The sequence below is a fragment of the Nyctereutes procyonoides genome, unplaced genomic scaffold (assembly GCF_905146905.1).
Source record: "Nyctereutes procyonoides isolate TBG_1078 unplaced genomic scaffold, NYPRO_anot_genome, whole genome shotgun sequence".
Taxonomy (NCBI): Eukaryota; Metazoa; Chordata; class Mammalia; order Carnivora; family Canidae; genus Nyctereutes; species Nyctereutes procyonoides.
Window position 1 is genome coordinate 15173519 of NW_026575044.1, and position 27495 is coordinate 15201013.

Sequence of the window (27495 nt, forward strand, 5' to 3'; positions counted from 1 at the left end):
CACATGCCCTGGGGGCCTTGGCCCTGGCATGGCCTTCAGCCACCAGCACAATGCACCCCCTGAAGGCCACTGTCGCCTGGAGCCTGAGCCAGAACGTGTGGCTGGAGGAGGGTTGGGAGCACCTGGCTTGGGATCTCCTTCCCTTGGGTAGCAGATCCCCTGAGCACCCCTGCTCTGAGCAGTAGCGGAGCTCCCTGGATCCTTCCCACCTGTCATACCCAGCGCAGAAATGAAAAGGGATGGTCAGGCTTAGGGAAGGCAGAGATGTGCCTGGCAACGTCATTTATTGTTTATAAACCATGAAAATAACAGCTGTTGCTTGGCACAGGCCTGGCAGTGCCTACTGCAGGGGGCAGCAGGGAGCCCCAAAGGCCTTGCCTAGCCGAACCCACTGGGGACACCCAACTTCAGCTGGGGCCCCAAGGGAGACTTGGCACATTGGCATGGGTGTGGGACAGGGTGAAGCATGCAAGAGAGGAGAGATACAGGCATGCGGCTGAGGGACATGGGACCCGGACAACTCAAGCAGGATGACAGGGCCCCCATCCTCTCACCAGGGAGTGCCTGCCTGCCCCGAGGCTGGAGCTCAGCATCCATGGGGCAGGGAGCTGGGCAGGGCCAAGGGCAGAGCGCAGAGCTGGGGGCCATGCCCAGTGTTCCAGATGCCTTCCCTCCCAGTCAGCCTAGGGAGGGGTACAGGACAAGGATGGGGCAGGGGCTCTCTCCGTGAATTGGGTAAGATGCCATGGGCAGGGTGTGGGGCAGAGACTTGGTGGGGGCTGGAGCCTGGCTTAACAGGCAATGGAGAAAATGGGGGACATCTAGAAGGGTGAACAGGGGAGAGTCCCTTGGTCAAGAGAAGGCCCCGGGAATACACAGACATAGGGAAAGGGACAGGACGACATGGCAGGAAGAGTTTGGGGAGAAGCTGCCGGAGGAATAACCCAGCTCCAGCAGGCCTGGGGACCAGGGCCCAGGAGGGGCCAGAAAGGGTCAGTCCAGCTTGGCAAAGCCCCCAATGGTGACCTTCCTCTCAGGCTTAGTGCCCACGGGCTCCTGAAGCTGCACTGCACCACCCCCAATGAAGCAGAAGGCAGGGCACACAGGCCCTGAGCAGTCCAGAGGGCACTCCAAGAGCCCGCGGAAGGACACAGCATCCAGGAAGGAGACACGGCCCCGCTCATAGTCCAGGCAGATGCCCAGGCGGGGTGGCAGGGGCACAGTGCAGCTGGCGGCAGGGCCATCCCGCCCTGTCAGCCCTGCATTTGAGCTGGCCCCAGACCCCAGGAGGATCTTGCCCATGCCGATGGTCAGGAAAGCGAAGGGCGGGGACGCCTCCACTGTGGCATCCTCGGCACCACTGTCATGCCCACTGTCCGGATCGTACCTGCAGAAGTGGAGTTGGGTAGGAGAGTGTTGGGGGGGAGGGGTGTGGCACTCCGGGTGGGTGGGTGGGGGCAGAGGCCTGAGACCATGAGGATGGAATGTCAGGGAGCAAGTGGTTGAAAGGATCCATTTGGGGTACTGAGAGGATGTGTCGCAGACACAGCGATGAAAATGTGGGGCTGTGGGTGTGAGTCCAGTGGGAGAGGGGTATTGAAAGCAGGCACACTGGCAGGGAGTTGGCGGAGAAGGAGGGACCAGCTGGGGATCAAGTGTCCCAGGGAGACAGGAGATGAGCAAGTGGCAAGGAGAACCATGTGGGGACATGGGGACATCGTGCTGGTGAGGCCCTCAAGGAGCATTCAAGGATGAGGGTTTCGTCACTGAGGGGCTGGAGAGAGAAGGTGGTCGGGGAGGTGGGTGTTGGGAGGGAGGTGGGATGGAGGGGGCTGGGGGCGCCACAGGGTTGGGGGGATTGATGTTGGCAGGAGAGTACTGCAGAGAAATGGGGTGTTTAGAGATTGCTAAGGGAGTGCTGGGAGGAAGGGTTTGGGGAAGTGCATGTATTAGGGGGTGTTAAACAGACACTGGCAAGAGAGGAGATGGAGGTGGACATTTTCAGGGAAGGATCTCAGGATGTTGAGAACAGACATGGTGAAGGAGGAGAGAGGGTTTCATGGAGAAAATGCATTGGAACAGGGTGTTGGGAGGCGCAGAGGCTCGGAGAGATGGTGTGGTGGTCCTGAGGACAGATGGAGCAAGTGGATGGCCCCCTCTCCCAGCCATACGCTCCTCCTTGGAAAACCAATTCTCTAAGCCCTTCCCCTAAGCCCCCGCCTGCCCTGGCCACAAGCCCCAGCCTGGCATCCATGCTCCTAGAGTCCCCCACTGCCCCCCAAGCCCGTGGGAGCTCCCCTCACCACCTCCATCCCATCCTCAGCTCCCCCACCTGGGCCCCCTTGCCACCCCCCCAAGAGGCCTGACCTGGGGCTGATCACATCGGGGGCACCCTGGAAGCTTTCCTGAAGCTTGCTCTCCAGGCCGACGCCCACCTTGACCAAATAGGAGGCCGGGTCCACGGCACAGGCCCAGTAGCTGCGTCCTTGGGTCACAGCCACATCGCCCAGGACCACGTCCACGCTCAGGTGGCAGCCGGTGAGCAGCCGCTCCGCAGCCAGCAGCAGTGGCAGCCCCGGCACACTCCGCACTGCTCGCTGGTCCTTGCTAATGGCCAGCCGCTCCCGGCTTGTCCCCCAGCGGCCGTCGAGGAAGAAGTGCAGGACTGCAGTCGGGGAGGGTAACAAAGGAGAGACGTCAGGGGATGAACACTGGCCTCAACACCGGCTAGGGAAGCCGTGGAGGCCGTGAGGTGTCAGCAAAGGACACTGGAAGATTGTGGAACGTGAAACATGCTGCCAGGGATGGGTGGGGGCTCCAGGGACTAGGGCCTACAGAATTGCAATGGAGGACATAGGGAGAAAAGAAGGGCATGCCAAATGGGCCCGGGATCCCAGGAAGAGTTTTAGTGGTGGGCCCAGACACTGGTTCCCCAGACCTAGAGGACTTGCAGGGCTTCCTCCCACCCCTCTCTGATGGCTGGCCCCCCAGAAAGTCCCCACTGCTGCTCTGTTCCAGCTGGTGCTATGCCCCCTACCTTCAACCTACACCTTGCAGCGCACCCCCCAGCTGGGCCCCCCTGGAGAGCTGCCATCATGGAGTTCTTAGTGGGAGCTGGGAACTCACCTGGCTTCATTCTCACAGACACTGTCACTGTCCCTACAGAAGAGGGACTGGGAGTTCAGTGGGGGCACACGACTCGCCCAGGGCCACCTCTGGCAAGAGGCAGAGTGGGGATGTGAACCCAGGCAGCCTAGCCCCAGGGTCCCGGAGCATAGCCCACTGTTGTCTGTCCAGTGCCTGCCCAGCACCAGCTGTCAGTAGGGCTCGTGGGTCCCCACACAGCCTGCGCCCTGGAGGTGCCACACAGTGCCCCCCATCTGCCCGCTCACCAGGTGCTGGGGGTGTGTGTAGGTGCACATCTTCACTGTACTCGCCGTAGCCAGCTTTGTTGCAGCCGCGGACACGCAGCACGTACACAGAGCCTGTGTCAGGGTTCTCGAGCAGGGCACTGGTGCCCCTCACCTCTTCCCGCCGCTGCCAGCGGGCGGGGCCTGGCTGGGCAGGCACATCGGTACGCCGGAACTCGATGGTGTAGTGCCAGGCAGGTGGTGAGTGGGGGGGCAGCCGCCAGCACAGGAATATCTGGTCGTAGGCAAAGGTGCGCTGGGTGTCAATGACGGGAGCCTCGGGCACTGTTGGGAGAGACAGCTGGGGTCAGTCGGGGCCTGGTCATGGGCCTGGCATGGAGGGCAGGCAGGAAAGGGGAAAGCAGCGGGGGCCGGGGGGGTGAGTGTGGGTGAGAGGGGGCTGGAGGTGAGGCCACCTGGGTACCTGGCAGGGAGGGGTAGGGCAGAGCCCAAAGGAGCAGGGGAGAGGTGTGTTGGCTTGCACTCGCAGGGGGCAGGAGGCCTCGTGCGGGCCCTGGACTGCCCTTTGCCCAGCTCCGGCCTTGGGGCAGTTGCTTCCCATTTCTGGGTCTCAGTTTCCTCCTCTGTCAAAAATGGTCTTAGACCAGATGGGGACCCTTCTTTCTACGACCTTTTAAATTCTATGAATAAAGAAGAGCCATGGAGAAAGGCAGGCAGAGGCCACTGGGACCCAGGAAAAGGGGCACTGGACAGGAAGGAGGGGTGGAGTTGGAGGGAGACAGATGTGAGAGTCAGCAAGGCAGAGAAGGGGACAGCAAAGGGCAAGCATCAGCTTGACAATGGCAGGAGACAAAGGTCAAGGGAAAGAGAAGTAAAGTCCAGAGGGCAAGGATCCCAAGGACAAAAGGTCAGAAGGGCAGGGATGAGGCAGGAGCCTAGGGCAGGCAGAGAGAGACAAAGGGGACTAGGGCAGAGGGGTGGGGGGAAGACCAAGAGTCTGGTGAGGGCAAGACAGAGAAGGAAGCAATGAGTGGGTGGCCGAGCTGAGTGGGGGCGGCAGGGCAGGGCCCCCGGGGCAGGGCCGCTGACTTGCCTGGGGTGCTCCGGAGCAGAGTCCGCGGTGGCCACAGCCTACAAACAAAGAGAGGGAGAAGCAGCGCTGAGCGCGGTGGGACAGTGTGGCCGGGTGGGTGAGGTGGGAGGGGCAGCTGGCCAGGCTGGGCAGGAGGCCAGGGAGGTCCCCGGTGGGCACTGCCCCCCGGGCCCGCTGCTGGGAAAGAAGGGAGGAAGGCTCTAATTGGGCGCGGGGCCACCCCGGCCACCTCCTCACCTTGTAGGAAGTTAAGCTCTGTCAGCAGCTTCATCTCACGCCCTACATCCAACTGACAATGGCGGAAGGAGGAGCTGGCAGCTGGCCGGAACGTCTGGAGGGCCTCCGTGGCCCGGGCAATCCTGGGATGTGGGCAGGCAAGGGTCAGGCACTGCTGTGTGGGCAGCTGCCCTGCCCCTTGATTCTGCCTCGCCCATCCCTAGAGCTTTGGCACTTGCTTAGGTCACTTCCTTGTCCCTTCAGGCCAGCTGGATATCAGCGTGGCTGGACAAACCCCCTCAGGGCTCATCTCTCCATTGGGCAGCACTCTGGAGGCCGTCTTCCACAGTGGCTGCACCCATGATGCCCCTGCCCCTAGGAGCCTGTGCCCTTGTGCTGTGCCCGTGTACCTGTTGTGCAGCTGCTTGGCTGCTTGCACAAAGCAGGGTTGGTCTGTCTCCTTAAGAACCTCCTGGGCATAGCCCACCAGACCTGAGCCATCCAGTAGGCTCCGGTGCTCCTGGATCTGGGCGCTCAGACGGGCCAGCCGCTCCTGCTGGCATTCCTCAATGGCCTGGAGTAGTGATGCCCGCTTCTCCTCCAGCACAGCCCCCAGTCCCCGAACCAGCTGGGACACCTCCTCCTTGGCCTGCTGACCACTCACCTGCCCAAAGAGCAACACTCACTACCTTCTTGAAGGCAGCACCTGTGCCAGCCTATGCCAGCCTCCTGGGGCACTGCAGCACATCTAGGATGACGAAGGCCCCAGGCAAATCCTACCCACCCATTCCAGGCTCATGGCCCTATTGCAACAGCACCTGCACACCCAGATGGGCTCAGCTCCTGAGACTTTGTGCCAACCTTCCTGGATGCCCACACCATAATCCTGACCCTATAAGGAGTCCCCCAAATAAAAGAGACTATGACTGCACTAATGTCCACTTGGACTGCACTAATGTTTACTGGCCTCCGGGCCACCCTTATTGTCTGTCCCCAGGTCAGTTTACTCAAGTGACCTGGCAGCAGGTATCAGAGACCATAGCCTTACCCTAGCTCCAGGGACATGTGCCATCCTCAGCAGGCAGCAGAGCCTGAGGGCATCTGAGCTAGGTCCCCAGGGCTCCCTAAACTATCCTTGCCCTGGGTGATAGCCACCTCATCCCCACTGTAGCCCCAGGTACAGCCTGGCCTGGGGCACTGTTGTTCCTGCTAGCCTGGTTGAACCAGACACATCCGTGGACCACACATGGGCTCCCTGAGCTTTCGACCAGGGGATTGGGCCATGCCTATCTGCAAGCCCACCTCCGTGCCCTCCCTCACCTCAGTGTGCCTCACGGTCTCCTCCAGCTCACAGATCTGGGTCTGTACTGTGTCCTGGTTTCCCAGGATGTATGTCAGGCTCTTTGTCAGCTTGTCCTGAGGGGGAAGAAAGAGGTGGGCATCATGCCTCACTCGGTAGAAGCCAGCAGTCCGGAGGCGGTGTGAGAGGGTATGCGTGTGGCTTAGCACCAAGGTTGAGTAAGGCAGGGTCCTCACCTTGAGGGCCTGGTAGGCACTCAGCACTGGCGTGATCTTGTGTCCACCGTGGGTGCGCCTCACCCGGCAGAGCTGGCACACCAGCCGCTGGCATGTCTTGCAGTAATGGGTCACCTCTTCCTTGTGGTCTGGGCACATCAGGCCCTAGGGACAGAGAGACCAACGACATGATCAGCCAAGGGTGAGTTTAAGGCAGCTGACCTAACGCAGGAGCAGTACGGAGCCCTGCCTCGACCAGCTGCTGGAGCCGGGAGAGGAGAGAGGGGAGTGGGGAGAGGGGCCGGGGGTGCCCTGCAGCGCCACCTACTGGTGGCAAAGGCTCGGAAGGGAGCCCAGCCGGCACCCTCCCTTCGTCTACACGGACAAGTGTCCTAAGGCCAATAATAATGATAATTAATCTCTGCCTCATGGCTAATAATTAACCTTGTCCATCTTGCTCCCTGCCCATCCCCATTGCCTATAATAGCACCAGGCACACGGTGCTTGGTAAATATTTGCTCGCTGAATGAATGAATGCAGCCAGACCTTTGTTGACGGGGAGCTTTCACCAACTACCTCATGTGATCCTGTTCACAAACCCCAAGGTATGGGTATTGCAGGGCAGATTTTATCATTCTCATTCCACACACAGAAGATTGGGGCTCCAAGATGCTTAAAGATTTATCCAGTCCCTCTCTTTTGTCACAGAAGGAGCCTGGCCAAGGCAAACCTCTGCCCACCTCCCCTCAGAAGCCCACAGCACCGGGCGTCCACCCACCCAACACTGCCAGGTCCCTCTCCTAGCGGGCTCACCTTGGGGCGGAAGGAGAGGGTGGGCAGGGTGGGCTCGTGCTGGGCCTTCTGGGTGCCCCAGGGGTGGAAGAGCTTGAAACACTCGTTGCAGAAGGTGGCCCGGCACTCGGTGCAGCCCTTGGTGGCCTCTAGCGGTGGGGGCTTGCACAGCTGGCACAGGATGGCACCACCCACACTCACACTCTGGCGGTACCGCTCCACCACACGCTCAAGGGTCAGGTTCCGGAACAGCCCTGCCAGGCCCCGCTCCCCCAGTTCCACATCACCCTGGCAGGCTGGGCACGGGAACATGATCACTTGGGGGTGCAGAGCACCTCGCTTGCGCCCGGGATACGTCCCAAAGCCTGTGGAAGAGCCAGAGAGGTAGGGAGGGAGGAGTTACAGCTAGCTGAGGATGGGGAAAGTCTGTTCAATTAAAAAAATAATTTTTATTGTGCCAGAGCTCAGCTCCCATTAGAGCCTGCATGAGTGGTCTCTTCACCCTCTGCACAGTGCCAGACCCTTCCAGCTTCCTGATGTACATCCCAGCATCCCCATCCCCACCCCCACCCCACAGGACCCAGCCCCACCTGACTTAAGCAGCCGATCCAAGCGGTCAGGCTTGGGGAGAGTTCTGCGGGAGAGGCGGGGACTTCGGGTGGAAGGGGTGGAGGCAGGAGAGGTGGGCTCAGAGCTGGGGTCCCCACAATGGCCTATATAGCCTTGCTGGCCCAGCACCTCCCGGGCACAGGCCTGGCACACGTTGTGAGTACAGGGCAGCACCAGTGGCTGCTTGTACATCTCTTGACACACTGGGCACAGAAGCTCCTTTTCCATGTTCTTCATGCTTGTCTGTGGAGGGAGCAGGAGTTGGGTCAGAGCATGGACACCTGGGCATATCTCAGCAAGCCTTTCAGCTGCCCTTAGAAGCCCAAAGGTTGTCAGGAAGGGGCAGAACAAGCTATATGGGGCTTTTCCCCAGGCACGAGTCTGGGCCGGGCTCACAGACCTTCCCAGCACCGGCTCCTGCCCGTCTTCCTCCGGCAGACAGCAGACAGCTAAAGCCTACGGAGGGGCGGTTGGAGCTCCGGGTGGGAGCACCTACCTCCCCCAGCATCAAGCCCCACCCCTTTCACTCCCCCGGCGGGGGCTGGGCCTGCAGCCCCTCTCACCTGGCCACGGCCGCCATCCCCCCACCTCTGGGCCGCCGGCTTCTCTCAAGGACACCGCCCATTCTGCAGCTTGATGCAGACCCCCGCCCCCTTCTCTGGCAACCCCTCTCCCCAGCGTGACTCCTCCCTAGAGCCAGGCGCCACACGCTCTCCATCCTGCTGCTCACCGCGTCCATCATCCTGCCGCGGCTCTGCCTGCAGCCGCCCCAGACTCCATTCCCCATCCTTCACCTCCCCAGCCGTCTTCTCGGGTCCCCGACACTAACCCATTCCCTTTGCCCTCCACCCGCACCATCCGGCCCTCGCGCTCCTTCCCCCGGCGCAACCTGACTCGTCACAAGCCCCTTCCCAATCTTGAGGGAAACAAGCGCCCGCCTACTTGCCCCCTCCCCACCGGAAGTACCCCTCCCTTTTTTGGTGGAGGGGGTCCTCAAGCTATGCCCCACCCCCACACCTCACCTTGGTCCCTCTCTTCGCAGCCATCCCGGTCAGGGGCGCAGCTGACACAAAGGAGGGAGGCACAGGCAGGGAGGGGGAAGGAAGTGGTGGGGGGGAGCAAGGTTGGCACCGCCCCTGGGAGAGCCGGGCACGGGTTGCCATGACAACCGCGGGCTCAGAGGCAGCCCCGAGTGGGGGCGCGGTGGGGTGGGGTCTCGCCGAAGGGTCCAAATTTGGAACTGCACCCTGGGGCGGCTCCTTCAGCGCCCCTCACCTAGCCTCAGTTTTCTTGGAAACAGTCTAAGCTCACGCACGCCCCCTCCTCATAGCATAGCCCGTTGGCCCTGCAGCCCCAGCCTTGGTGCACTGCTGGCGGCTACCCCGGCCCACCCGCCGCATCCGGGTAGCTCCAGGTTCCTTAAACCCCAGCAGATGGACGCTTACACGGCACTCACCCCTGGGCTGCCCCCAGGATTATCCTCTCCAGTCTGCACCCCGACCCTCCCGGTGCTTTCTGCCATCCCCAGCCCCCTGGCTACATCCCAGCGACCTGCCTCATCTCCACCTGCCGAGGTCCCGGCCTGTCCCGGACCCCTATGCTCCCCCTCCCCTTCCCCTCGACCCCACCTTAACTCACACTGATGCGGACCAGTGCATCCATGATGGAAGTGAAGGTCTGCATATCCTCACCCTCAGCCATGGCCCTACCATGCCCACCCGCCCCCGGGTGCCCGATCCCGGCTGCGGCTGCGAACCCCGGGCTTGATGCAGGAGGCTGGTGGGGGTGTGGGGAGGGGAGGGGGTGAGATGTCACTGCGCATGCTCCAGGGACAGCTTCGAAAAGCGCCCGTCGAGGTAGGAGGTGGGCAGTAGTTCTCCCCACGTGGTCTTTTGGAGACGGCGGCGGGGGGAGGGGTGACATGGAATGATATTTGAGGGGGGGAGCCATTTCCTATGTTCGCACTCTTCATTGGCTCCCTAATCTTACTTACATACAGCGGGAGGATAGTTTCGGAGCAAGAGGACCGGAGGACTCGATTTTGCTTTGGGCAAGAGCCCACGGGAGATGCCAAGGCAACGAACGCGGGGGAGGGAGGTGTGAGGAACGGGCACTAGAGATGACATAAATGCAAGAAAGACAGGAGTGGGCTAGAGGCCATGGGCCATGAGCCCAGCGTCTTGCGCGGAAGGCAGCCGACTCTCGGGGTGCGGGGAAGGGCAGGGTACCAGGGCGGTGGCCAAGGCCGCTCCTGGACGCGATACCTCCTCCGTGCCGGCAGGGGCGCTGCGGCCAGGCGCCTAGAGGGAGTGCGGGCAGGACCTGAGGGCCCGCGAGTCCGCGAGCGGGGCTGACGCATGCGCACGGACGGCCGCCGCGGTTCGGTGCCTTTCTTTCCTGAAGTGCCTTCTGGGCCTGGGGGCAGCGTGCGATGGGTAACGGGACTGGCGGGGTCCCCCTACGGACCGGCGGGACGGGGCGGGGGCGCACCGGCTGCCCCGGTCCTCTGCCCGCAGAGCTGACGTGTCCCGGGCCGCGGGGGCGGGAGGGCGCGGGGGCCGGGAAAGCCGTGGGGGGAGGGTCGCAGCGGGGGTGCGCAACCCCGAGGGGCGGCAGGGAGGGCCCGACCCGACCCGACCCTGCGCCTCTGATGCTCGCCTCCCCTCCAGCCGTGGGCACGGGCACCTCGCTGGCGCTCTCGTCCCTGCTGTCCCTGCTGCTCTTCGCCGGGATGCAGATGTACAGCCGCCAGCTGGCCTCCACCGAGTGGCTTACCATCCAGGGCGGCCTGCTGGGCTCCGGCCTGTTCGTCTTCTCGCTCACTGTATCCTTCCAGGGCTGCTGGAGGTGGGAGGGTGGGGGGCGCTGTTCCGCCTCGTCGCTTCGCTCCACCTGCCCTTAACTCCCTCCACCAGGCCTTCAATAATCTGGAGAATCTGGTTTTTGGCAAAGGATTCCAAGCAAAGATCTTCCCTGAGAGTAAGTGCAAACGAGAGTCGAGTAACCTCCCCCAACACAATGCTGACTTCCCAGGTGCTTAGGTGGTAAAGTTTGTTCAGAAGAAGGAAATAAAAAAAAAAAAAAAAAAAAAAAAAAAAAGAAGAAGGAAATACTTCCTAAGAGTGGCCGGAGGTGGGTGCCACCCTTGAATCCAGCGCCTCTCTGAGCGCTTGGACTCGGGCCTGAAAGCAGGAAGCCCAGTTCTCAGGGGGTTCTGAGGACACTAGGCACCTGCATGCTTGCTTTGCATAGTCTTGGGGGGAGGTGGGGGGGTGGAAACAGGACCAAGTTTACTGAGGGGTTCTGATGGGAAGTTCAATCAGCGGCAATGGGTTCTATTTATTTGAGATAATGGTGAGGAGCTTCCCCAGTAGATACACCAGATTTCTGGTCAGCAGGAATCCTGACCAAGTTAGAATTATTGTTAGATTATTTCTTTGAAAGGATACTTGTTATTGCTCATGTAATGGAGAATTGATGATTTAGTTATTTATACAGAATTAAGTTCATAAAGCAATTGGGGTATCACCTTAGGATCACCTAAGGAATGTCATGAACTTGAAAGTGGCAGCCAATGCCGCCTCTGAGGAGCCTTCATCTGCTAGAACGCAAACCTGCCACATAGCTCTCGTGTCATTGTGCTCCTCTGGGTGGTGGCTCTCCACCTAGCCCTGTTGCAGCCTTCCAGAGCTCCTTCGGTCCAGCAGCCTCTAGACTTCTGAGATGTTGTTTCCATGTGTATCATCTTCCTGTGTTTCTGAAAGAAACCTTTGTTGTGGGGCAAGGTTCTTGACCCCCTTCTCCCACCCTGGCCTCCCCAGCTGGGCAGGTGGTGTCTGCCCTGCTGGCTAGTTTGCCACTTTCTCTCCAGTCTTATGCTAGATAGCCCAAGACCCTTTCCTGCCTCCATGGACACATGCATCTAGATACCCGGCCCTCCAATGGTGTCCAGGGAGTGAGGCCCTCAACTTCCACCACTGGCCAGCCAGTTTAATGAATTGATCCTTAGTGGCTGGCTTTTGTTGGAAAGGCCTACTTCCAATGGGAGCAAAACTTGCCCTTCACATTCTGTATCACTTTTCCTTTTCCTTTACATTAGAAGAAGGCCAGGATAGGGAAGTGATGGGACAGAGCTGGTAACGAGCACATGTCTCTTCTCTGTGTCCTGGGCATCATTAAACGTGTCTGAAATTGTCCTGCTGATGTTGTGCCATACTCCTCCAAGCAGATCCCCCAAGATTCAGAGGGCCCCAGATTTCTCCTAGACTCCACATATGAATGCCTGGTGTTTCCAATTCCGACCACCACCCTCCTTGTCCCCTCTTGCCTTCTCAGTTCTTCTTTGCCTCCTTTTGGCTCTCTTTGCATCTGGCCTCATCCATCGAGTGTGCGTCACCACTTGGTAAGTGCCTCACAGTTGCATAAGGAGTGCAGCATCGTATCCTTTGGTGCTGGATCCTCCAGTAATTTCAGACCTTCCCTGTCCCTCCCTCCCCCTTTGCCCTCCCTCCTTTCCCCTTCCCCATTTTCCTAAGGCTGCTGCTGCTGTTGACCCTAGGAGGCACCAGGCTGGGAGCATACACACTGATGCCACAGTCTTTTTATCTTTGCCCTGTAGCTTTATCTTCTCCATGGTTGGCCTGTATTACATCAACAAGATCTCCTCTACTCTGTACCAGGCAGCAACTCCAGTTCTCACACCAGCCAAGGTCACGGGGAAGGGCAAAAAGAGAAACTGACCCTGACTGTCCAATAAAGTTGATTCTTTGTAGCTCTGTGAGTTGTGATATTCTGTGGCTTCTTCTGCCAAGGCCTGCATGAGTATGCAGAATGTTACTTATGGCAGATGGATACGTACTGTTTGCAGACCTTGGGGATGTGGGGCTTACCTTCCTCCAGGGTTCGTCTCTTAACAAATATTTATTGACTGTCGTCAGTGCTGTGAGTGCTTGTGTGAAAGTTTCATGGAAGAGAAGAAGTGCGTGAGTGATCTGCCGTCTTGACCTTTTGGGCAAGGGGTTGAGGCTGTAATGCAGGAAGCCTTCTATGCCCATCAGAACCAGAGTAGATCTTGGAACAGAAGAATAAGGAAGAAGAGGCACCCTCACCCCTCCAGCTCCCCATGGAGTTAATTTACACCCCTGGGGACTTTGTTACTCTGAGCAAACAAGCCTCCTGCCCCTTTTTCCAAGTCTTTGGGAGGGAATTCCCCACTGATGTTCCCTTCTGGACCCATTTGTTCAACTCCAACTTGGACACATGCCTGTGTTCAGAAAGACTCCAAGGTTGGTCACTTCCCCATCCTCTTTGTTCTGGAGTCTTCATTTCTCTTCTCTGTTTTACAGACAAGAGATTAGGAACTTGTTATGTTTTTTGTCTTTTAAAAAAAATTTTTTTTAAGATTTTGTTTATTCATGAGAAACACAGAGAGAGGCTGAGACATAGGCAGAGGGAGGAGAAGCAGGCTCCATGCAGGAGCCTGACGTGGGACTCGATCCTGGAACTCCAGGATTATGTCCTGAGCCGAAGGCAGCTACTCAACGGCTGAGCCACCCAGGCATCCCGGAACTTGCTGTGCTTTAGCAGAGTATATAAAATGATAGGAACAGGCACCTGGGTGGCTCAGTGGTTGAGCATCTGCCTTTGGCTTGGCCATGATCCTGGGGTCCTAGAATCAAGTCCTGCATCGGGCTCCCCATAGGGAGCCTACTTCTCCCTCTGCCTATGTCTCTGCCTCTCTATGTGTGTCTCTCATGAATAAATAAATAAAATATTAAAATGAGATAAAACGGTAAGGACAAGGCCATCAACCTTGGAGCCACCCTTGATAGGAATGAAGGATATGGTTTCTCAGGTCCTACTCTGCTCTGCCCTGAGAAGATCCTCTGTCCAGAGTACCTGTCCCTTGAGGGCATCTAGGCACCTTCCCTCCGGCTGGATTGTGTGAGATTTAGGGTGTGCACAGTGCCTTGGTGAGCATTGTATTCTGCACAGTGCTTTGCAACGGGCAGTAAAGACAGGTGGGTTGGTTGAAAGAACCTGCCTTTCTAGTCACAAAATAATGTACACAGGATGTGTCTAAGTAGAGATGACGTCCCAATGGAGATAAGTGAGTTGAAAGAGTTCTCGTCAAGAATTTGAGTCCCTTTGAGTAGAGGCCCTAGGTTGGTTGAGTACTGTGCAGTGTGCCCAGGATGCCTGCAGAGGGCGCCACGAGCTCGTATCTCCTGCATACTTGCACCACTGTAGTCAAGCTGGCTCTGAGGGCTAGGGAGAGTGGAGACTGGGGCTCAACCTGGCTAAGCCCTGAAGGACTTGCCTCTGGGGCCTGAAGTCTGAATCAAATGTTCCTGGGAGTGGAGACAGAGTTAAAGGGACACCAGAGGTCTGTCCGGGCCCCCTCCCCCCCCCTCATCCCCTGGGGATGGAGGTCTAAGCTCTACCTAGTGATAGGGTGTTGTGAGATGGGGAACACTCTGGGGGAGGATAACAGGTTGTCCAAAATGGGCCCTGGATCTAAGGAGAGGCTATTTGGCTTTAGGACTCCCTCGGTAAAACCCTAACTTCCCAACTGAGGTGAGAGCTTTGAGCAGAGGGCCAGGTCCCAGCCTAAGGGAGCACAGGCACCTGGGGTTCTGGCCACCTGAGGACACCCTGGCTTCCAAGAGGAGAGTTTGGGTGGGGCCAGGCTAGGAAGGGTGGGGAGGAGTCGGAGAGCAGGTGCCAGGGCCATACCCAATGATCTGAGCACCTGCTGTCAACCACTGTGTAGGCACCAGGGACAGTGAGTGGCTCAGGGATAATGACCCCTTCTTCAGGGAACAGGTGCATTTACAAGACAGATTGGTGCCAACCTCAGCTCTCCACCCAGCCTATCTCTGGGGTAGCTAGTTGCAGGCTGCCTGACTTAACCTACCAATTAACCCTGGCAGGGGTATCCTACCCACTAATAACCATCATTAAGTGAGGGGGCGTGAGGCCGTAATGGCTTCTGAGGGCCTGAAGATGGGGAGGGCAAAGGTGCTAACCTCTTGGCCCCTGTACTCCTGGACTCCACTCCACGCCAGTGGCTGGAGGCCTCGGGGAGAGAGGCAGTGAGCCCCTGGGGGACAGAGGGAAGCCAGATGTTTCCTCCTGCTCTCTCACACGTGGCCCTGACACCCTCCCACCCGTCAGCACCGTCAGCACCGCCACCAGCTCCGGAAACAGGAGTCAATAATACAGGGGGAGGGGGCCTTGGATGTGTGGGAGGCAGGGGAGGGCGCTCCAGCAGCTCCTGGCTCTGGGAAGCACAGGTTGTGGGGCCAGAGGTGAGGCCATTGGAGAGGAGGGCAGTGGGAAGGTGAGGTGAGAGAGCTCCCTAACCCCAGGCTATACTCCTCCCAGGCTGGCACCAGAAGGAAGGGACACCACAGGGTGTAACAAGGGTGGGGGGGGGCGCCCAGGATGGGCAGGGAGGCAGGGAGTGAGCGAGTCTGCGCCAGGCCTTGGCTCCAGCCTTTTCCGGTCCTTATTGTCCTCGGTGAGAACAGGACATGGTTAGGTTCCCACTGCCCTGGCCCCCCAGCACTGCTCCCCAGGGGCTCAGGAAGGATGTTGGGAAACTGAGAGAGCCAGAGACTGGTAGAGACAGAGATGCCGAGAGACACAAAGGGGAAAGGTTCAGTCAAAAGCCAGCATTGAAGTTCTTTGTGAGCAGAAAAGGCCGTGGGCGCTGTGGGAACTTTAAAAGAATAGGAAGCCCAAGGCCCTGCCCCTCAGAGGCCTCGAGCTGGACTCCTTCTGGACTTAGGGTCAGTCACAGAGCCGCCTCCTAAGCAAACAATGGCCGGAACCCCTGTGCAGGCACAGTTGATGGCACCTGATTGCTCTGCTTCAGGTAGCTTTATTTGCCTCTCTCCCAGCAGAGGGGAAGCTCCCCACACCCTACCTCCTGCGCCCAGGCTTGGGCTGAGAGTGAGCTGGCCCCTCAGAGGTTGTGCTGGAAATACTGTTTGCTCGGGTTCCTAGGGAGACAGACAGGGAAGCCACTGCAGGCCCCAGAGTGATGGGGAGTGCCTCATCTGGAATGATGGGCAAAAGCCTGGTGGGGAGGCCCCAGAGCCAGCTGTCCCTCTCCTGGCCTTGCCACCAAGGGCTTGGGAGGGCTTGGGAAGGCTTGGGCGGGTGTCCTCCTCTCCAACTCACTCTCCTGGAGCTGGGCCCTCAGCTTGGCCACCATGCCTGGGACTCAGATCCCTTGTGTCTGTCTGTGCCCCAGATGTGCCTCGAGATAAAGAAAAATGGACGGGACACTTGGGTGGCTCAGCGGTTGAGTGTCTGCCTTCCGCTCAGGGCAAGATCCTAGAGTCCCAGAATCGAGTCCTGTATCAGGCTCCCTGCATAGAGCCTACTTCTCCTGTCTCTGCCTCTCTCTGTGTCTCTCATGAATAAGTAAATAAGATATTTAAAAAAAAAAGAGAAAAAGAAAAATGGAAACATGTTTTTAGTTCTACATTTAACAAATGAACGCTTTTTTTTTAAGATTTTATTTATTTATGCATGAGAGACACACACACACAGAGGCAGAGATACAGGCAGAGGGAGAAGCAGGCTTCATGCAGGGAGCCCGACGTGGGACTTGATCCCGGGTCCCCAGTATTACACTCTGGGCTGAAGGTGGCACTAAACCACTGAGCCACCCGGGCTGCCCACATGAACACTTTTTTTTTTAAATTTTTTATTTATTTATGATAGTCACAGAGAGAGAGAGAGAGAGAGAGAGAGAGGCAGAGACATAGGCAGAGGGAGAAGCAGGCTCCATGCGCTGGGAGCCCGACGTGGGATTCGATCCTGAGTCTCCAGGGTCGCGCCCTGGGCCAAAGGCAGGCGCCAAACCGCTGCGCCACCCAGGGATCCCTCACATGAACACTTTTTAACACAAAATTGCAATATAATCATGCTAGTAACAAGATCATTAACAAGATTTTTAGAAAATTTTCCTTTGGCAGAACAGTAGGCCCTATATCATAATACAAAGTCCTGTGATAATGGGCATCCCAGCTTCATTGTACGAGTCTCTCTACGTCTGTATAATCTGGAAATTCTGTGATAGCAGATGGGGTCACTTGTGTGGTGTGTTCCCTCTCTTGGTTCTGTCAGAGGCAGTGGGGGGATGGCTGCGCTTGGGGTGTGTTTGAGGCCCTGGCTGCTCAGACCCCAGGCCTGTGAGTAGCTCTTCTCTGAGAACTAGACACTAAAAAAAATAAATAAAATAAAATAAATAAATAAAATAAAATAAAATAAAATAAAATAAAATAATAAAATAAAATAAAATAAATAAAATAAAATAAAATAAAATAAAATAAATAAGAACTAGACGTTTAACCACCGAGCCACCTAGGCATTCCTGGGTGTAGAGATTATTTAAAAATTAAAACACACACACACACACACACACACACAAAAACAAAACCAATTTGATAAGCGAAGGCAGGGCTGCTACTGAACTTCAGACCCACTGGTGCCACAATGTTGCTGAGCTGATGCGGTTCCCACACAGGCTCTGGCCCCACCTCCTTCCCACCTCCCAGCCTGGCCTCTGCAGCCTCTGCAGCCTCCATAGCCTCCACAGCTCCTTGAGGTCTGGACACTGGCCTCCACTGGCATTCAGGTTTCCATGCAGCCACCTCTCTAAGAGTGACCTTCCTGACCACGCTGTGTGACACAGTGCCCTCTGTCACCCTCCTGCCCCTTCCCTGGCTCTCATTCTCTTCCCAGGGCTGCTCATTACTTGATTCATTAAATATATATTTGTTTCTTGTCTGTCTCCCACCACTTACTTCACTGAAGCAGGAAATTTATCTGTTTTCACTGAATGCTTCATTGAAAGCAGGGAATTTGTCTGGTTTGTTCACCGGAATAGGACTTGAGAGGTACTTGATACACATTTGTTAAATATGCTCAAACTTCTTGCAGTGACACACCATTGTCACGGTTTTTTTTTTGTTTTTTGTTTTCCATTGTCACGTTTTGAGCTCTTCACCATCCTCTCTGCTTCAGTTCCAAATTGCTGAATCCCCAGAATCAACCAAGGACTTCTGTCTGCTGCCAGCCCCGTGGCCTGGGGCCTCCTCCCTCAGGCTAGCACCTTCTCCAGCTGACCACCTTCTCTGGGAAACCCTGCTGCACCCAGCCCCTCCTCAGAGCAGAAGCTCTGTCTCGGATCTACCCTGTCCCCTCACCCTGCAGGTGATATTGGGTGTGTTGTTAATTATATGTGTGTCTGTCCTGTTGCCTCTGCAGACGGTGGGGGCCCCTTAGGACAGGGATGGAGGCAACACAACCTGACTAACTAGGACCTTCCCCAAGGACCCAGTAATCACCTTGGCACCCGTGGGCACCCGGAAAGCTTGGGTGGGTGCCTGACAGCAGACACAGGCACACCCAGGGTCACCACTGACCTCAGGAGCCAACAACCTACAACACACACAGATACTCTTTTTTTTAAGATTTTATTTTTATTTATTCATGAGAGACACAGAGAAGCAGAGACAGGCAGAGGGAGAAGCAGGTTCCCCTTCAGGGAGCCCAAAGCAGGACTCGATCCCAGGACCCCAGAATCATGACCTGAGCCAAAGGCAGATGCTCAACCACTCAGCCACCCAGGTGCCACCCCCCCCCCCCCCACACACAGATACTCTTAAGGGTCCTCTAGTCGCCTGGCCGTGGCCTGCTTTTCCAGCCTCCTCTCTAGCTACTCTCCCCACTCCCGAAGCCATCGGCCCATCTGTCCCAGAGTCAGCCATGGATGTTAATTACTCCCCGAGAACTCTTGCATCTGCACCTTTGTGGAGGGTCCCAGGGCCCTGCATCCCTCCCCTCCCCTACCTGAACAGCTCTCATGCCTTGTTCCAGCAAGGGAGGCTTCAGGGTATCTGTGGAGCCTGGCCCCAGAAGCCAAGCCCTCATCCATGCCATGTCTGGTTTTGCCCATCCCCCTGTCTTCAAAGCCCTGTTGAATGAGGCCACCCAGGTCTGGATTTTCTTTCTCTGACACCAAAGCTTGCAAAAGCTGAAATCCGCACCCCCCCCCCCCCCCACCAGCAAGCAGGAGCAGAGCCATCCATAGAAGTAATTTATCCCAGAAGATGCTAGGTAGGCTGGGAAGGTGAGTGATGATAACTATTCGTAACTAGAGGGACCAACGCCCAGTGCATGCTTACCACGGGCTGCATATTGTTGTAAGCATCGTACCTACATTCTCTCCTTCCATCTCTATGGCAACCTGGGGGGAGGACCAATGACTGGCTCCAGTATTTAGATGGGGAAATTGAGGCTCAGGAAGGTTATGTTATTTGCCCAAGGTCATACAGCTAAGGAATAGTAAGAGCAGGGACCCAACCTCGGGATAACAAGGCTCTAAAATCCCCCATTTTTTAAAAAAATATTTATTTATTCATGAGAGACAGAGAGAGAGAGGCAGAGACACAGGCAGAGGGAGAAGCAGGCTCCATGCAGGGAGCCCGACGTGGGACTCGATCCCAAGTCTCCAGGATCACATCCTGGGCTGAAGGCAGGAGCTAAACTGCTGAGCCACCCAGGGAACCCCCAAACTTTTTTTTTAATAGTCTCCACACCCAGCATGGAGCCCAGCTTGAGGCTTGAATTCATGACCCTGAGATCAGGATCTGAACTGAGATCAAGAGTCAGATGCTTAACCAACTGAGCCACCCAGGCGCCCCTAAAATCCCAAACTTTTTTTAAAAAAGATTTTATTGATTTATTCATGAGAGACACAGAGAGAGGCAGAGACATACACATAGGGAGAATCAGGCTCTACACAGAGAGCCCAATGTGGGACTCGATCCCTGGACCAGGATCACGCCCTGAGCTGAAGGCAGACGCTCAACCGCTGAGCCACCCAGGAGTCCCTGCAAATGGTTTTTAAATCATCCATCTTCTCTTATTTGCTTGAGTTGCCATCTCTATCATATGCTAAATTGGTATTTTTTTTATTTTTGTTTTATTTTTTTTAATATTTTATTTATTCATTCATGAGAGACACAGACAGAGAGAGAGGGAGGCAGAGAAACAGGCAGAGGAAGAAGCAGGCTCCGTGCAGAAAGCCTGATGCTGGACTTGATCCTGGGACTCCAGGATCACACCCTGGGCTGAAGGCAGGCACTTTATCTGTTGAGCCACTCAGGTGTCCCGGTATTTTTTTTTTCTAAAGATTTTATTTATTTATTTATGAGAGACAGAGAGAGGCAGGCAGAGACATAGGCAGAGGGAGAAGCAGGCTTCATGCAGGGAGCCTGATGTGGGACTCGATCCTGGGTCTCCAGGATCACGCCCCAGGCCAAAGGCAGACGCTCAACTGCTGAGCCACCCAGGTGTCCCCGGTATGTTTTTTTAAAGATTTTTAAAATTCATTTATTCAGGAGAGACAGAGAGACAGAGACACAGGCAGAGGGAGAAGCAGGCTCCATGCAGGGAGCCCAATGTGGGACCCGATCCCCCAACCCCGGGATCACATCCAGAGCCAAAGGCAGACGTTCAACTGCTGAGCCACCCAGGCGTCCCAAAATTGGTATATTTTTAATCTATTTCCTTAGTTTTTATTCTGTTTCATTGATCTAGGGAGAGAAGTGCTATACTGGAGTGGCAGTGTTTGCAAGCTCAGAAGTCACAGTTTGTGACGTTTGCCTCAGTGCTCTCATTCGTGAAGTGGAGATAATAGTACCCGCATCGTATGGTGGCTGTGGAAGATTGAATGAGATAATGCACAGAAAGTGCTCATTGAATCAGTGAATGTCAGCTGCCATGATGATCCCTCCCTGCCCCATTCAGGACCAAGTACCAGGATGGGAAGGGTGAAATTATTAAGCACTGAGCTTCAAGTTGGATGGCACAGCTCTGCTGCTCACTATCTGCAGGACCTTGGGCAAGTTACTTATCATTTACCATCTGTTCTAGCTTCCTCATTTATACATGGCAATATAAAAGTACCTACTGCAGCATGCTGTGAAAATTAAACATGACAATGTCCCATAGGGCACGACACATCACAGCCCTTCAATGAAGGGCTGATTATTATTATGTTATAATTTATTATCTTATGTGTTGTAGGACACATAAGATAGATAATAATCACAATAAATACATAATTTATTATATATTATGGGGCACATAAAATATAATAAATACATAATTTATTATATTATGAGCTGTAGGGAAAGTAAAAATAAATATATAATTTATTTTATTATGTGTTGTAGGGCAAGCCCCTTCTCATGTTCTTCCCCCAAAACTGTTCTGGGGAGTGGCAATCTTTCAGGGCCTGGTCTTCTTTGGGTGAACAAATAGAATTTCTGGATCTACAAAGCTGATACTGAACCCTTGAACTGTGCTGGAAGTCACTATGACCAGTGAGGTCTTGCATGAGCAACCAATAGGGTTTTATTTTTTATTTTATTTTTTTTATAATTTTTATTTATTTATTTATTTATTTATTTATTTATTTATTTATTTATTTATGAGAGAGAGAGAGAGAGAGAGAGAGAGAGGCAGAGACATAGGCAGAGGGAGAAGCAGGCTCCATGCACCGGGAGCCCGACGTGGGACTCGATCCGGGGTCTCCAGGATCGCGCCCTGGGCCAAAGGCAGGCGCCAAACCGCTGCGCCACCCAGGGATCCCACCAATAGGGTTTTAGACAGAATGGGGAAGTGAGTGGAGTGGGGCTTTGAAGTTCATATAGCAAATTTAAAAAAATTAGTCTCCATGCCATTGTGGGGCTTCAACTCATGATCCTTCAACTCAAGACCTGAGCTAAGATCGAGTTGGATGCTCAGGACGCCTGGGTGGCTCAGTGGTTGAGCGTCTGCCTTTTTTTTTTTTTTTTTTTTTTTTTTTTTTGAGCGTCTGCCTTTGTCTCAGGGCGTGATCCCAGAATCTTGGGATTGAGTCCCACATCTGGCTCTCTGCATGGAGCCTGCTTCTCCTCCCTCTGCCTATGTCTCCGTGTCTCTTGTGAATAAATAAATAAAATCTTAAAAAAAAAAAGTTGGATGCTCAACCAAGTGAGCCACCCAGGTGCCCCTCATATAGCAAATTTCTAAAAATGTCTTTAGGGATGACTGGGTGGCTCAGGGGATTAGCGCCTGCAGCCCAGGGTGTGGTCCTGGAGTCCTGGGATGGAGTTCCACATTGGGCTCCCTACATGGAGCCTGCTTCTCCCTCTGCCTCTCTCTCTCTGTGTCTCTCATGAATAAATAAATAAAATCTTAAAAAAATAAAAATGTTTTTATTTTGTCTTAATTTTTACCTTAACAAAGGAATTTGCATAGTTTAAAAAGCCAATTAGTTTTATAAGGAACTTAATGAAAAATACCAGTCCCCTGTTCTAGTTCTCCTACCTCCATATGTGCTGCTCTAGATGGCACTCCTGGGCTTCTTGGCTTTCTTCGGGACACCTCGTATTTCTTAGTAACATAGTCCTATTATTTCTTTTCTTCCATTTTATTTTTATTTTTATTTTTTTTCTTTTCTTCCATTTTAGAAGATGAGGATATGGTTCTTTCAATTCATGACCCTCCTCAGTACCCCCCCCATGCATTCAAGTACATCATAATGTTTACTTAACTCTATACTCAGTGCTTACATTACTAAGGCTGTGAAAATAGTCTTCAGAGCGGAGTTATGTCATGTCCCTACTAAGACTCTGTGAATCTGTAAAAATTGCTTTTGTTAATTAACATCAAGGACATGAGACTGAGAAACTTCACTCTCTAATATCCTGTAGGTACTGACTTTGCGATTTGAAACCAATGGGTGAGAATGGGACGTCCCACTGTGGCCTAGAGGTCTGAACCAGGTGCATCATGTCCACACAGAGAGGCAGCCTCAAATTCCAACCTCCCTGCAAAGCTTCAAACGGGGGCATCTGGACACAGCACTCTACCTGTATCTTAATTATGTAGTTATCTATTACATAATTCCCTAAAATTAATTATCCTGATGTTGTGGTTACAAAGTGGACCCCAGTCCCCTTCTCAGCCCAGGTTTGCTGATGTCTGCCCTTACACCTGTGCTTGGCTTGAACCTGTCAAGACTCCGCGGCGTGTACACCCGACCTGCACCTGTCCCCTGAGGCCTGTAAGCCTCACCTGCCTGCACCTGTGCCCCCGGCCTTCTCTTTCACGTAGTTTCCTATGTACCTGCCATGAATTCGTCCCTAAACCTCTCAATAGCTCGAACCCATCGGGTAATTCTGGGGCTCCACACTTTTCTCCAAGACCTCCGGCTAGAGCCCCTGTTCCTCAGGACGCCAGGGCAGTGAACTCCTGCGTCTAAGTATTAAAGACAACCTACTACCTTGGATGGAACAGCTCCCGAGGAATACGTGAGTCAAGTTTAGGGAGAACTAGTGACATTCCCATCTTCTTGCAAAGTTTGACAGTGTTGGGATCCCTGGGTGGCGCAGCGGTTTGGCGCCTGCCTTTGGCCCGGGGCGTGATCCTGGAGACCCGGGATCGAATCCCACGTCGGGCTTCCGGTGCCTGGAGCCTGCTTCTCCCTCTGCCTGTGTCTCTGCCTCTCTCTCTCTGTGACTATCATAAATAAATAAAAAAAAAAAAGTTTAAAAACAAAGAAGTTTGACAGTGTTCTCAGAAGGACGTCAGCCACCGTGGAGCGGGGTCCTGAGGGACAGAAGCGGCACCGAAGTCCCTGGGGACTCAGAGGCCCCCTATTCCCAGAGGACCACCGCGAGGACTACAACTTCCAAAAGGCCAGGCAGAGGTAGAAAGGACTACAACTCCCAGAATGCCGCGCAGAGGCCTAGCGAGAGGCGCCGCCGCGAGAACTACAACTCACAGAAGGCTGCGCGAGCCGAGAGGCCTTCCGGACGCTGACGTAGGAGCCGCGCCGGGCTAGGGAGACGCGGGCGAAGGTGAGTGCGGCTTGAGGGCCGATATCGGGGGTAGGGTGGGGTGGGGTGGGGGGCGACCTGGGCGAGAACCGCGGCGGAGCGGCCCCGCGGGCAGGTGATTCGGAGGGTGGGTGACGGGGACAGGTGGAGGGGGCCGCGGGACGGACGGGACCGCGAGCTCTGCTTCCTCTCCCCGCAGTGCTCATGACGAAGTTAGCGCAGTGGCTTTGGGGACTGGCGCTCCTGGGCTCCACCTGGGCGGCCCTGACCACGGGGGCCCTGGGCCTGGAGCTGCCCTCGCCATGCCGGGAGGTACTGTGGCCACTCCCGGCCTACTTGCTAGTGTCCGCCGGCTGCTATGCCCTGGGCACGGTGGGCTACCGCGTGGCCACTTTTCACGACTGTGAGGACGCCGCCCGCGAGCTGCAGAGCCAGATCCAGGAGGCCCGCGCCGACTTAGCCCGCAGGGGGATGCGCTTCTGACACCCCAGCCCATTCCTACCCGACAGCCTTTCCTCTCGCGGCCCATTAAAGAGAAGTTTATTTTCTAACATTGTTTAGTTGGAGCATAGACAACGAGGACTTGGGGGTTCCGTGTACCAGCTGTGGGTCCCTCCTCCTCTTTGCTCCAAAGGAGGCAAAGACCCCTTCTTAAGATCTCTGATAGAAGTGTCATTTCCCTTTCTTGGTCCTGTTAACCGTGTCTGGAAGTACTTCTCAGCTTCTCTTCTTCCCAACACCCAGGCTCTGTTCTAAGGCCTCCACCAAGTTCGTGGTTCCTTCAGATACCTCTTAGGAGCCAACCTAGCAGGCCAAGACCAGCTGTGGGTGGGACCGTGGACCTCTGCCCTTCACCAAACCAGGCAGGTTGAAAATCACCAAAAAGAGATTGAGCTTTGATGGGCAGGGGTAGGCAACAATTTATTTTAAGGCACACTCTGAAGATTTCACCCCAACCTCCACAATTAAAAAATATAATCTATAAAAAATAAGTGATTCATTTCCCAAGTCTCAGCCAATCTTCCAAGCAAAACACTTTCTTTGGTCCCTCGAGTCTCAGTGTTAGTTGTTAGTTTTTCTTTCCCACAACCCACTGCACTCATGGAGCTGGTCAGCAGACTGCTGAGACACAGAGCTCTCTTTGGTAGCAGGTTGGCATGAAGATGAGCAGTGGGCAGGTGAACTGTCTCAGGTTTGCAGGAGCTGATAGTTTCTGTCTGGCCCCTGCGAGTACTTCCAGAAAAGCCAGAGGCGAACAAGGCTGGTGAGGATCCCTGGTAGGTTGGGCACCTGAAGTCACAAGGGCTGCCATGAGGAGAGGATTTTCCACCTTTCACACCTATTGCCCATCCTTCTGCTCAGCTTACCATGATGTAGGGATCGCCCAGCTGAAACCCATAGAGGGTCCAGGAGGCAGAGGTGAGGAGGGTGGCAATGGTGAGTGGGAATGAGAGACGCTGGGTTGATTTCGTCTGAATGATCTTGGCCTAGGGAAAAGGATGAAAGACTGCTATCCCAGACACATCATAAAGTTCCCATTTGTCTGAGAAATTCCTCAGAAAAAAAGATCAAACATCCTCTCCCCCTTGTCTCCCAGTCACCTACTTCTACTGCCTGTCTTCCAGGATCTTCCTTCCTTTGGAATGTAGGCTACAGTCTCTGGCTATGGGACCCTGACCCTTCTTATCTCCCCCACTTCCCTGCACAGCCCCCACTCACCAAGTCAGCCAGTGGTGAGAGGTACATACTGATGGTGAAGCCACTGCAGAAGAGGCCCAGCTGCTGAAGCTGGGTCTCCAGGTTGGGCACCAGGAGCCAAAAGTAGCCAAAACCTAGGAGAAGGACCCCCACCAGGGTTGCAGTCTGAAGGAGCACCGGCCGCTGCAGAGGAGAGAGGAACCTTTCTTTTAGGTGTCCCAGGAGTCCTCTCTGATGGCCCTGCTGGAAATAGTTCATCCTGCCCTCTCTCCTGCTCCAGTGGGGGAGGTAACCTTCGGTAAGCCTCCAGCCTCCTCCCCACCAGTAACAAACCCATGTCTGATCCCCCCACCCCCAGCACTGGAGGTTTCTAGAAGAGAAGGCTTGTATTGGTGTGAACTTGGTATACACAGTAGGAACCTAATAAATGCTGGTGTGATTGGGGAAGCAGAGCTAATCAACTCTTTTCCCAGTCCTGACTCTGAAGGAACTCTCAGAGACAAAAGCCCGCTCCCCTCAGCTTGTTGGGCAACAAGGCACCATGGGGCTGAGTAGAACTACCAGCTTGCCAGAGATAGCCAGGGTGGGGGTGGGGGATTGCTCAGTGTGTGAGTCCCAGAGGCTGGCTTCACGGAGGAAGGACGACTGCAAGACCGCAGACTGGAGGGGCCTTCCAGGAAAGGGTGGCAGTGCCAGCCTGTCATCTTCTAGGAAGCAGTGTTTACTCTGCCAGCAAGGCAGGGTGTGCAGCACAGAGGTGGGTCCCAGGGAGGGCCGCTACCTTCCGAGGGCAGTAGTGCACATACACCAAGATATACAGCGTCTGAAGCACAGCACCCGTGGCGTTCACGAAGATCAGGATCCCGTCACCCTTCAAGGCCCCGTAACTCAGCCAACTCAGGTTGCTGCAGAGTGGACAAGACGGTCATTCGGGACGGGGATGGGAGGGGGACCCGGCGTTCCTCCTCCCACCAATCCCCACCTCCCTCAACTTCTCCCGCCGCAGACGCCCGTCTCACTTGATGTCCGTAGTGAGAAAGGGCAGGAACTGGACATTGTCCACGCTCCGGGTCATCCGCATGTGCCTGAGGTCCGAGCTGTAATGGAGCCCCGAAAGTAGAGGTGAGAGATGGGAAGAGAGAAGCGGGCTGCTGGGGAGTCGAGATCCCCGACACCTGTGGTCGTCCCCGGACAACTGCAGGTCTCGGCCCCGCCCCGTCTCTCTGGCCTCTCCCTCAGGTGCCCCGGCTCCCTCGACCCGAATCCACTTTGACCCAGGTTTCGGACGCAGCCTGGGGCTGCGCCCACGTCCATGTCCCCTCTCCCTTCCTGACTTCCAGCGCCTGCCCCCGCCTAGCCCAGCCGCACTCTCACAGGCCGGTGGAGTACATGGCGAGGGTGAAGAGCACGCAAGCCCCGGAAAGGAGTGAGTCAGCCACGCCGCCCGGCTCCATCTCCCCCGGGGTCGGATCCCGAGCTGCCCGCCGGCGTCAACTAGCTGGCCCGGAGCCCGCCCCGGCGGAGCTCCGCCCCCGCGCGCCGCCGTCCGCCGGAAATGGGCCCGCAGCCCCGCCCACACGGACGTCCAGCCGGAACCATGCCCCGCCCCTGCAGGTCCTCACGCGCGCCGAAGCCCGGGTCGGATGTTTCCTTCCGGGTCTCAGCTGGTACCTCGTCCCGGCTCCGCGGACCTGCCGGGTCCCCGCCGCCCCTCAACGCTCTGCTTACCCCTTGGCTCACTCGGACCCCAGCCTCCAGTCTCTTGCCCGTGACCGACGTGGCCGCCCACAAAGCAAAGCTTGCTGAACCTTTGCGGCCAGGAGCCCCGGACCACGGCTCCCCTGCCCAGGCTTTGAGGCTCCCCGGTCTGAAGCCTCTTGCCGGGGCTTTCAGCCATGCTGCTGTGTGCCTTGGCCAGTCTGCTGGAGCGCCAGCCTCTGACCCCTAGTCTGCCCGACTAGGCTGCTGGGAACTTCCCCTGCGGCTGGGGCTGTGGGAGCAGGCCACGCCTCAGCTGCTGTTCCCCGGACCCCTCCAACAGCAGCCCAGTGCGGGAGGGGTGTGGGGGTAGAGGCTTCCAGGGTGGGCTGCAGCCTAGAGCTCCCAAGACTGCTGCCTGGCGCACAGAGGAGGAAACACCCTGCCCTTTGGCGCTGGGGAGGGGCATGTATTCTTTTCAGAGGGAAGGAACAAAATTTAAACCCAGTTGTTACCTGGTAAGGACTCAGTGGTCATAAATGAGGGTGGAGGTGGGGTGAGGGCAGACAAGCAGGTCCAAATAAAGAAACAC

General features: G+C 55.7%; 4 protein-coding genes across 8 annotated transcripts; 2 read left to right on the forward strand and 2 right to left on the reverse strand.

The window, feature by feature from the left end:
• Window positions 1–265: 265 nt before the first annotated feature.
• Window positions 266–9297, reverse strand: TRIM46 (tripartite motif containing 46). 3 transcript variants are annotated; one of them, XM_055323849.1, is made up of 10 exons: window positions 9235–9297; window positions 7578–7839; window positions 7009–7352; window positions 6217–6360; window positions 6001–6096; window positions 5091–5344; window positions 4702–4823; window positions 3393–3695; window positions 2368–2665; window positions 266–1387 (listed from the first exon to the last, which is right to left on the reverse strand). In XM_055323849.1, the coding sequence occupies exons 1-10, from the start codon at window positions 9295–9297 to the stop codon at window positions 994–996; spliced, it is 2280 nt and encodes a 759-aa protein (XP_055179824.1). In that variant the 3' UTR covers window positions 266–993. The 3 variants fall into 3 exon arrangements, with proteins under 3 accessions (XP_055179824.1, XP_055179825.1, XP_055179826.1); XM_055323850.1 differs by lacking the exon at window positions 7578–7839 and having other exon boundaries at window positions 9235–9270; XM_055323851.1 differs by lacking the exon at window positions 2368–2665 and having other exon boundaries at window positions 1311–1387.
• Window positions 9298–9916: 619 nt separating this feature from the next.
• On the forward strand, window positions 9917–12367 carry KRTCAP2 (keratinocyte associated protein 2). Its single transcript, XM_055323871.1, has 5 exons — window positions 9917–10031; window positions 10266–10420; window positions 10512–10575; window positions 11932–11998; window positions 12215–12367. Exons 1-5 carry the CDS (start codon window positions 10028–10030, stop codon window positions 12333–12335), a joined length of 411 nt encoding a protein of 136 aa, XP_055179846.1. The 5' UTR covers window positions 9917–10027; the 3' UTR covers window positions 12336–12367.
• Window positions 12368–23441: 11074 nt separating this feature from the next.
• On the forward strand, window positions 23442–24058 carry DPM3 (dolichyl-phosphate mannosyltransferase subunit 3, regulatory). The gene is made up of 2 exons (XM_055323872.1): window positions 23442–23528; window positions 23707–24058. Exon 2 carries the CDS (start codon window positions 23712–23714, stop codon window positions 23988–23990), a length of 279 nt encoding a protein of 92 aa, XP_055179847.1. The 5' UTR covers window positions 23442–23528; window positions 23707–23711; the 3' UTR covers window positions 23991–24058.
• A 353-nt stretch (window positions 24059–24411) lies between these two features.
• On the reverse strand, window positions 24412–27486 carry SLC50A1 (solute carrier family 50 member 1). 3 transcript variants are annotated; one of them, XM_055323867.1, is made up of 6 exons: window positions 26580–27486; window positions 26225–26302; window positions 25987–26110; window positions 25227–25388; window positions 24875–24994; window positions 24412–24797 (listed from the first exon to the last, which is right to left on the reverse strand). In XM_055323867.1, the coding sequence occupies exons 1-6, from the start codon at window positions 26657–26659 to the stop codon at window positions 24696–24698; spliced, it is 666 nt and encodes a 221-aa protein (XP_055179842.1). In that variant the 5' UTR covers window positions 26660–27486; the 3' UTR covers window positions 24412–24695. The 3 variants fall into 3 exon arrangements, with proteins under 3 accessions (XP_055179842.1, XP_055179841.1, XP_055179840.1); XM_055323866.1 differs by having other exon boundaries at window positions 25227–25445; XM_055323865.1 differs by having other exon boundaries at window positions 25227–25448.
• Window positions 27487–27495: the final 9 nt, after the last annotated feature.

What these genes read in the sequence shown, in the direction of transcription:
- TRIM46 (XM_055323849.1), bottom strand. Translation starts at nt 9,297, where the DNA reads ATGGCTGAGGGTGAGGATATGCAGACCTTCACTTCCATCATGGATGCA. An exon ending in ATGCACTGGTCCGCATCAGT is followed by an intron (nt 7,840 to 9,234) that starts GTGAGTTAAGGT and finishes CTCCCTCCACAG; the next exon opens with ACAAGCATGAAGAACATGGA. An exon ending in AGAGCTTAACTTCCTACAAG is followed by an intron (nt 3,696 to 4,701) that starts GTGAGGAGGTGG and finishes CTCTCCCAACAG; the next exon opens with TGCCCGAGGCTCCCGTCATT.
- KRTCAP2 (XM_055323871.1), top strand. An exon ending in TGTTCGTCTTCTCGCTCACT is followed by an intron (nt 10,421 to 10,511) that starts GTATCCTTCCAG and finishes TCCCTCCACCAG; the next exon opens with GCCTTCAATAATCTGGAGAA. An exon ending in CGAGTGTGCGTCACCACTTG is followed by an intron (nt 11,999 to 12,214) that starts GTAAGTGCCTCA and finishes TTTGCCCTGTAG; the next exon opens with CTTTATCTTCTCCATGGTTG.
- DPM3 (XM_055323872.1), top strand. Translation starts at nt 23,712, where the DNA reads ATGACGAAGTTAGCGCAGTGGCTTTGGGGACTGGCGCTCCTGGGCTCC.
- SLC50A1 (XM_055323865.1), bottom strand. Translation starts at nt 26,659, where the DNA reads ATGGAGCCGGGCGGCGTGGCTGACTCACTCCTTTCCGGGGCTTGCGTG. An exon ending in GCCATGTACTCCACCGGCCT is followed by an intron (nt 26,303 to 26,579) that starts GTGAGAGTGCGG and finishes GCTCCATTACAG; the next exon opens with CTCGGACCTCAGGCACATGC. An exon ending in TGCACTACTGCCCTCGGAAG is followed by an intron (nt 25,449 to 25,986) that starts GTAGCGGCCCTC and finishes AACTATTTCCAG; the next exon opens with CAGGGCCATCAGAGAGGACT.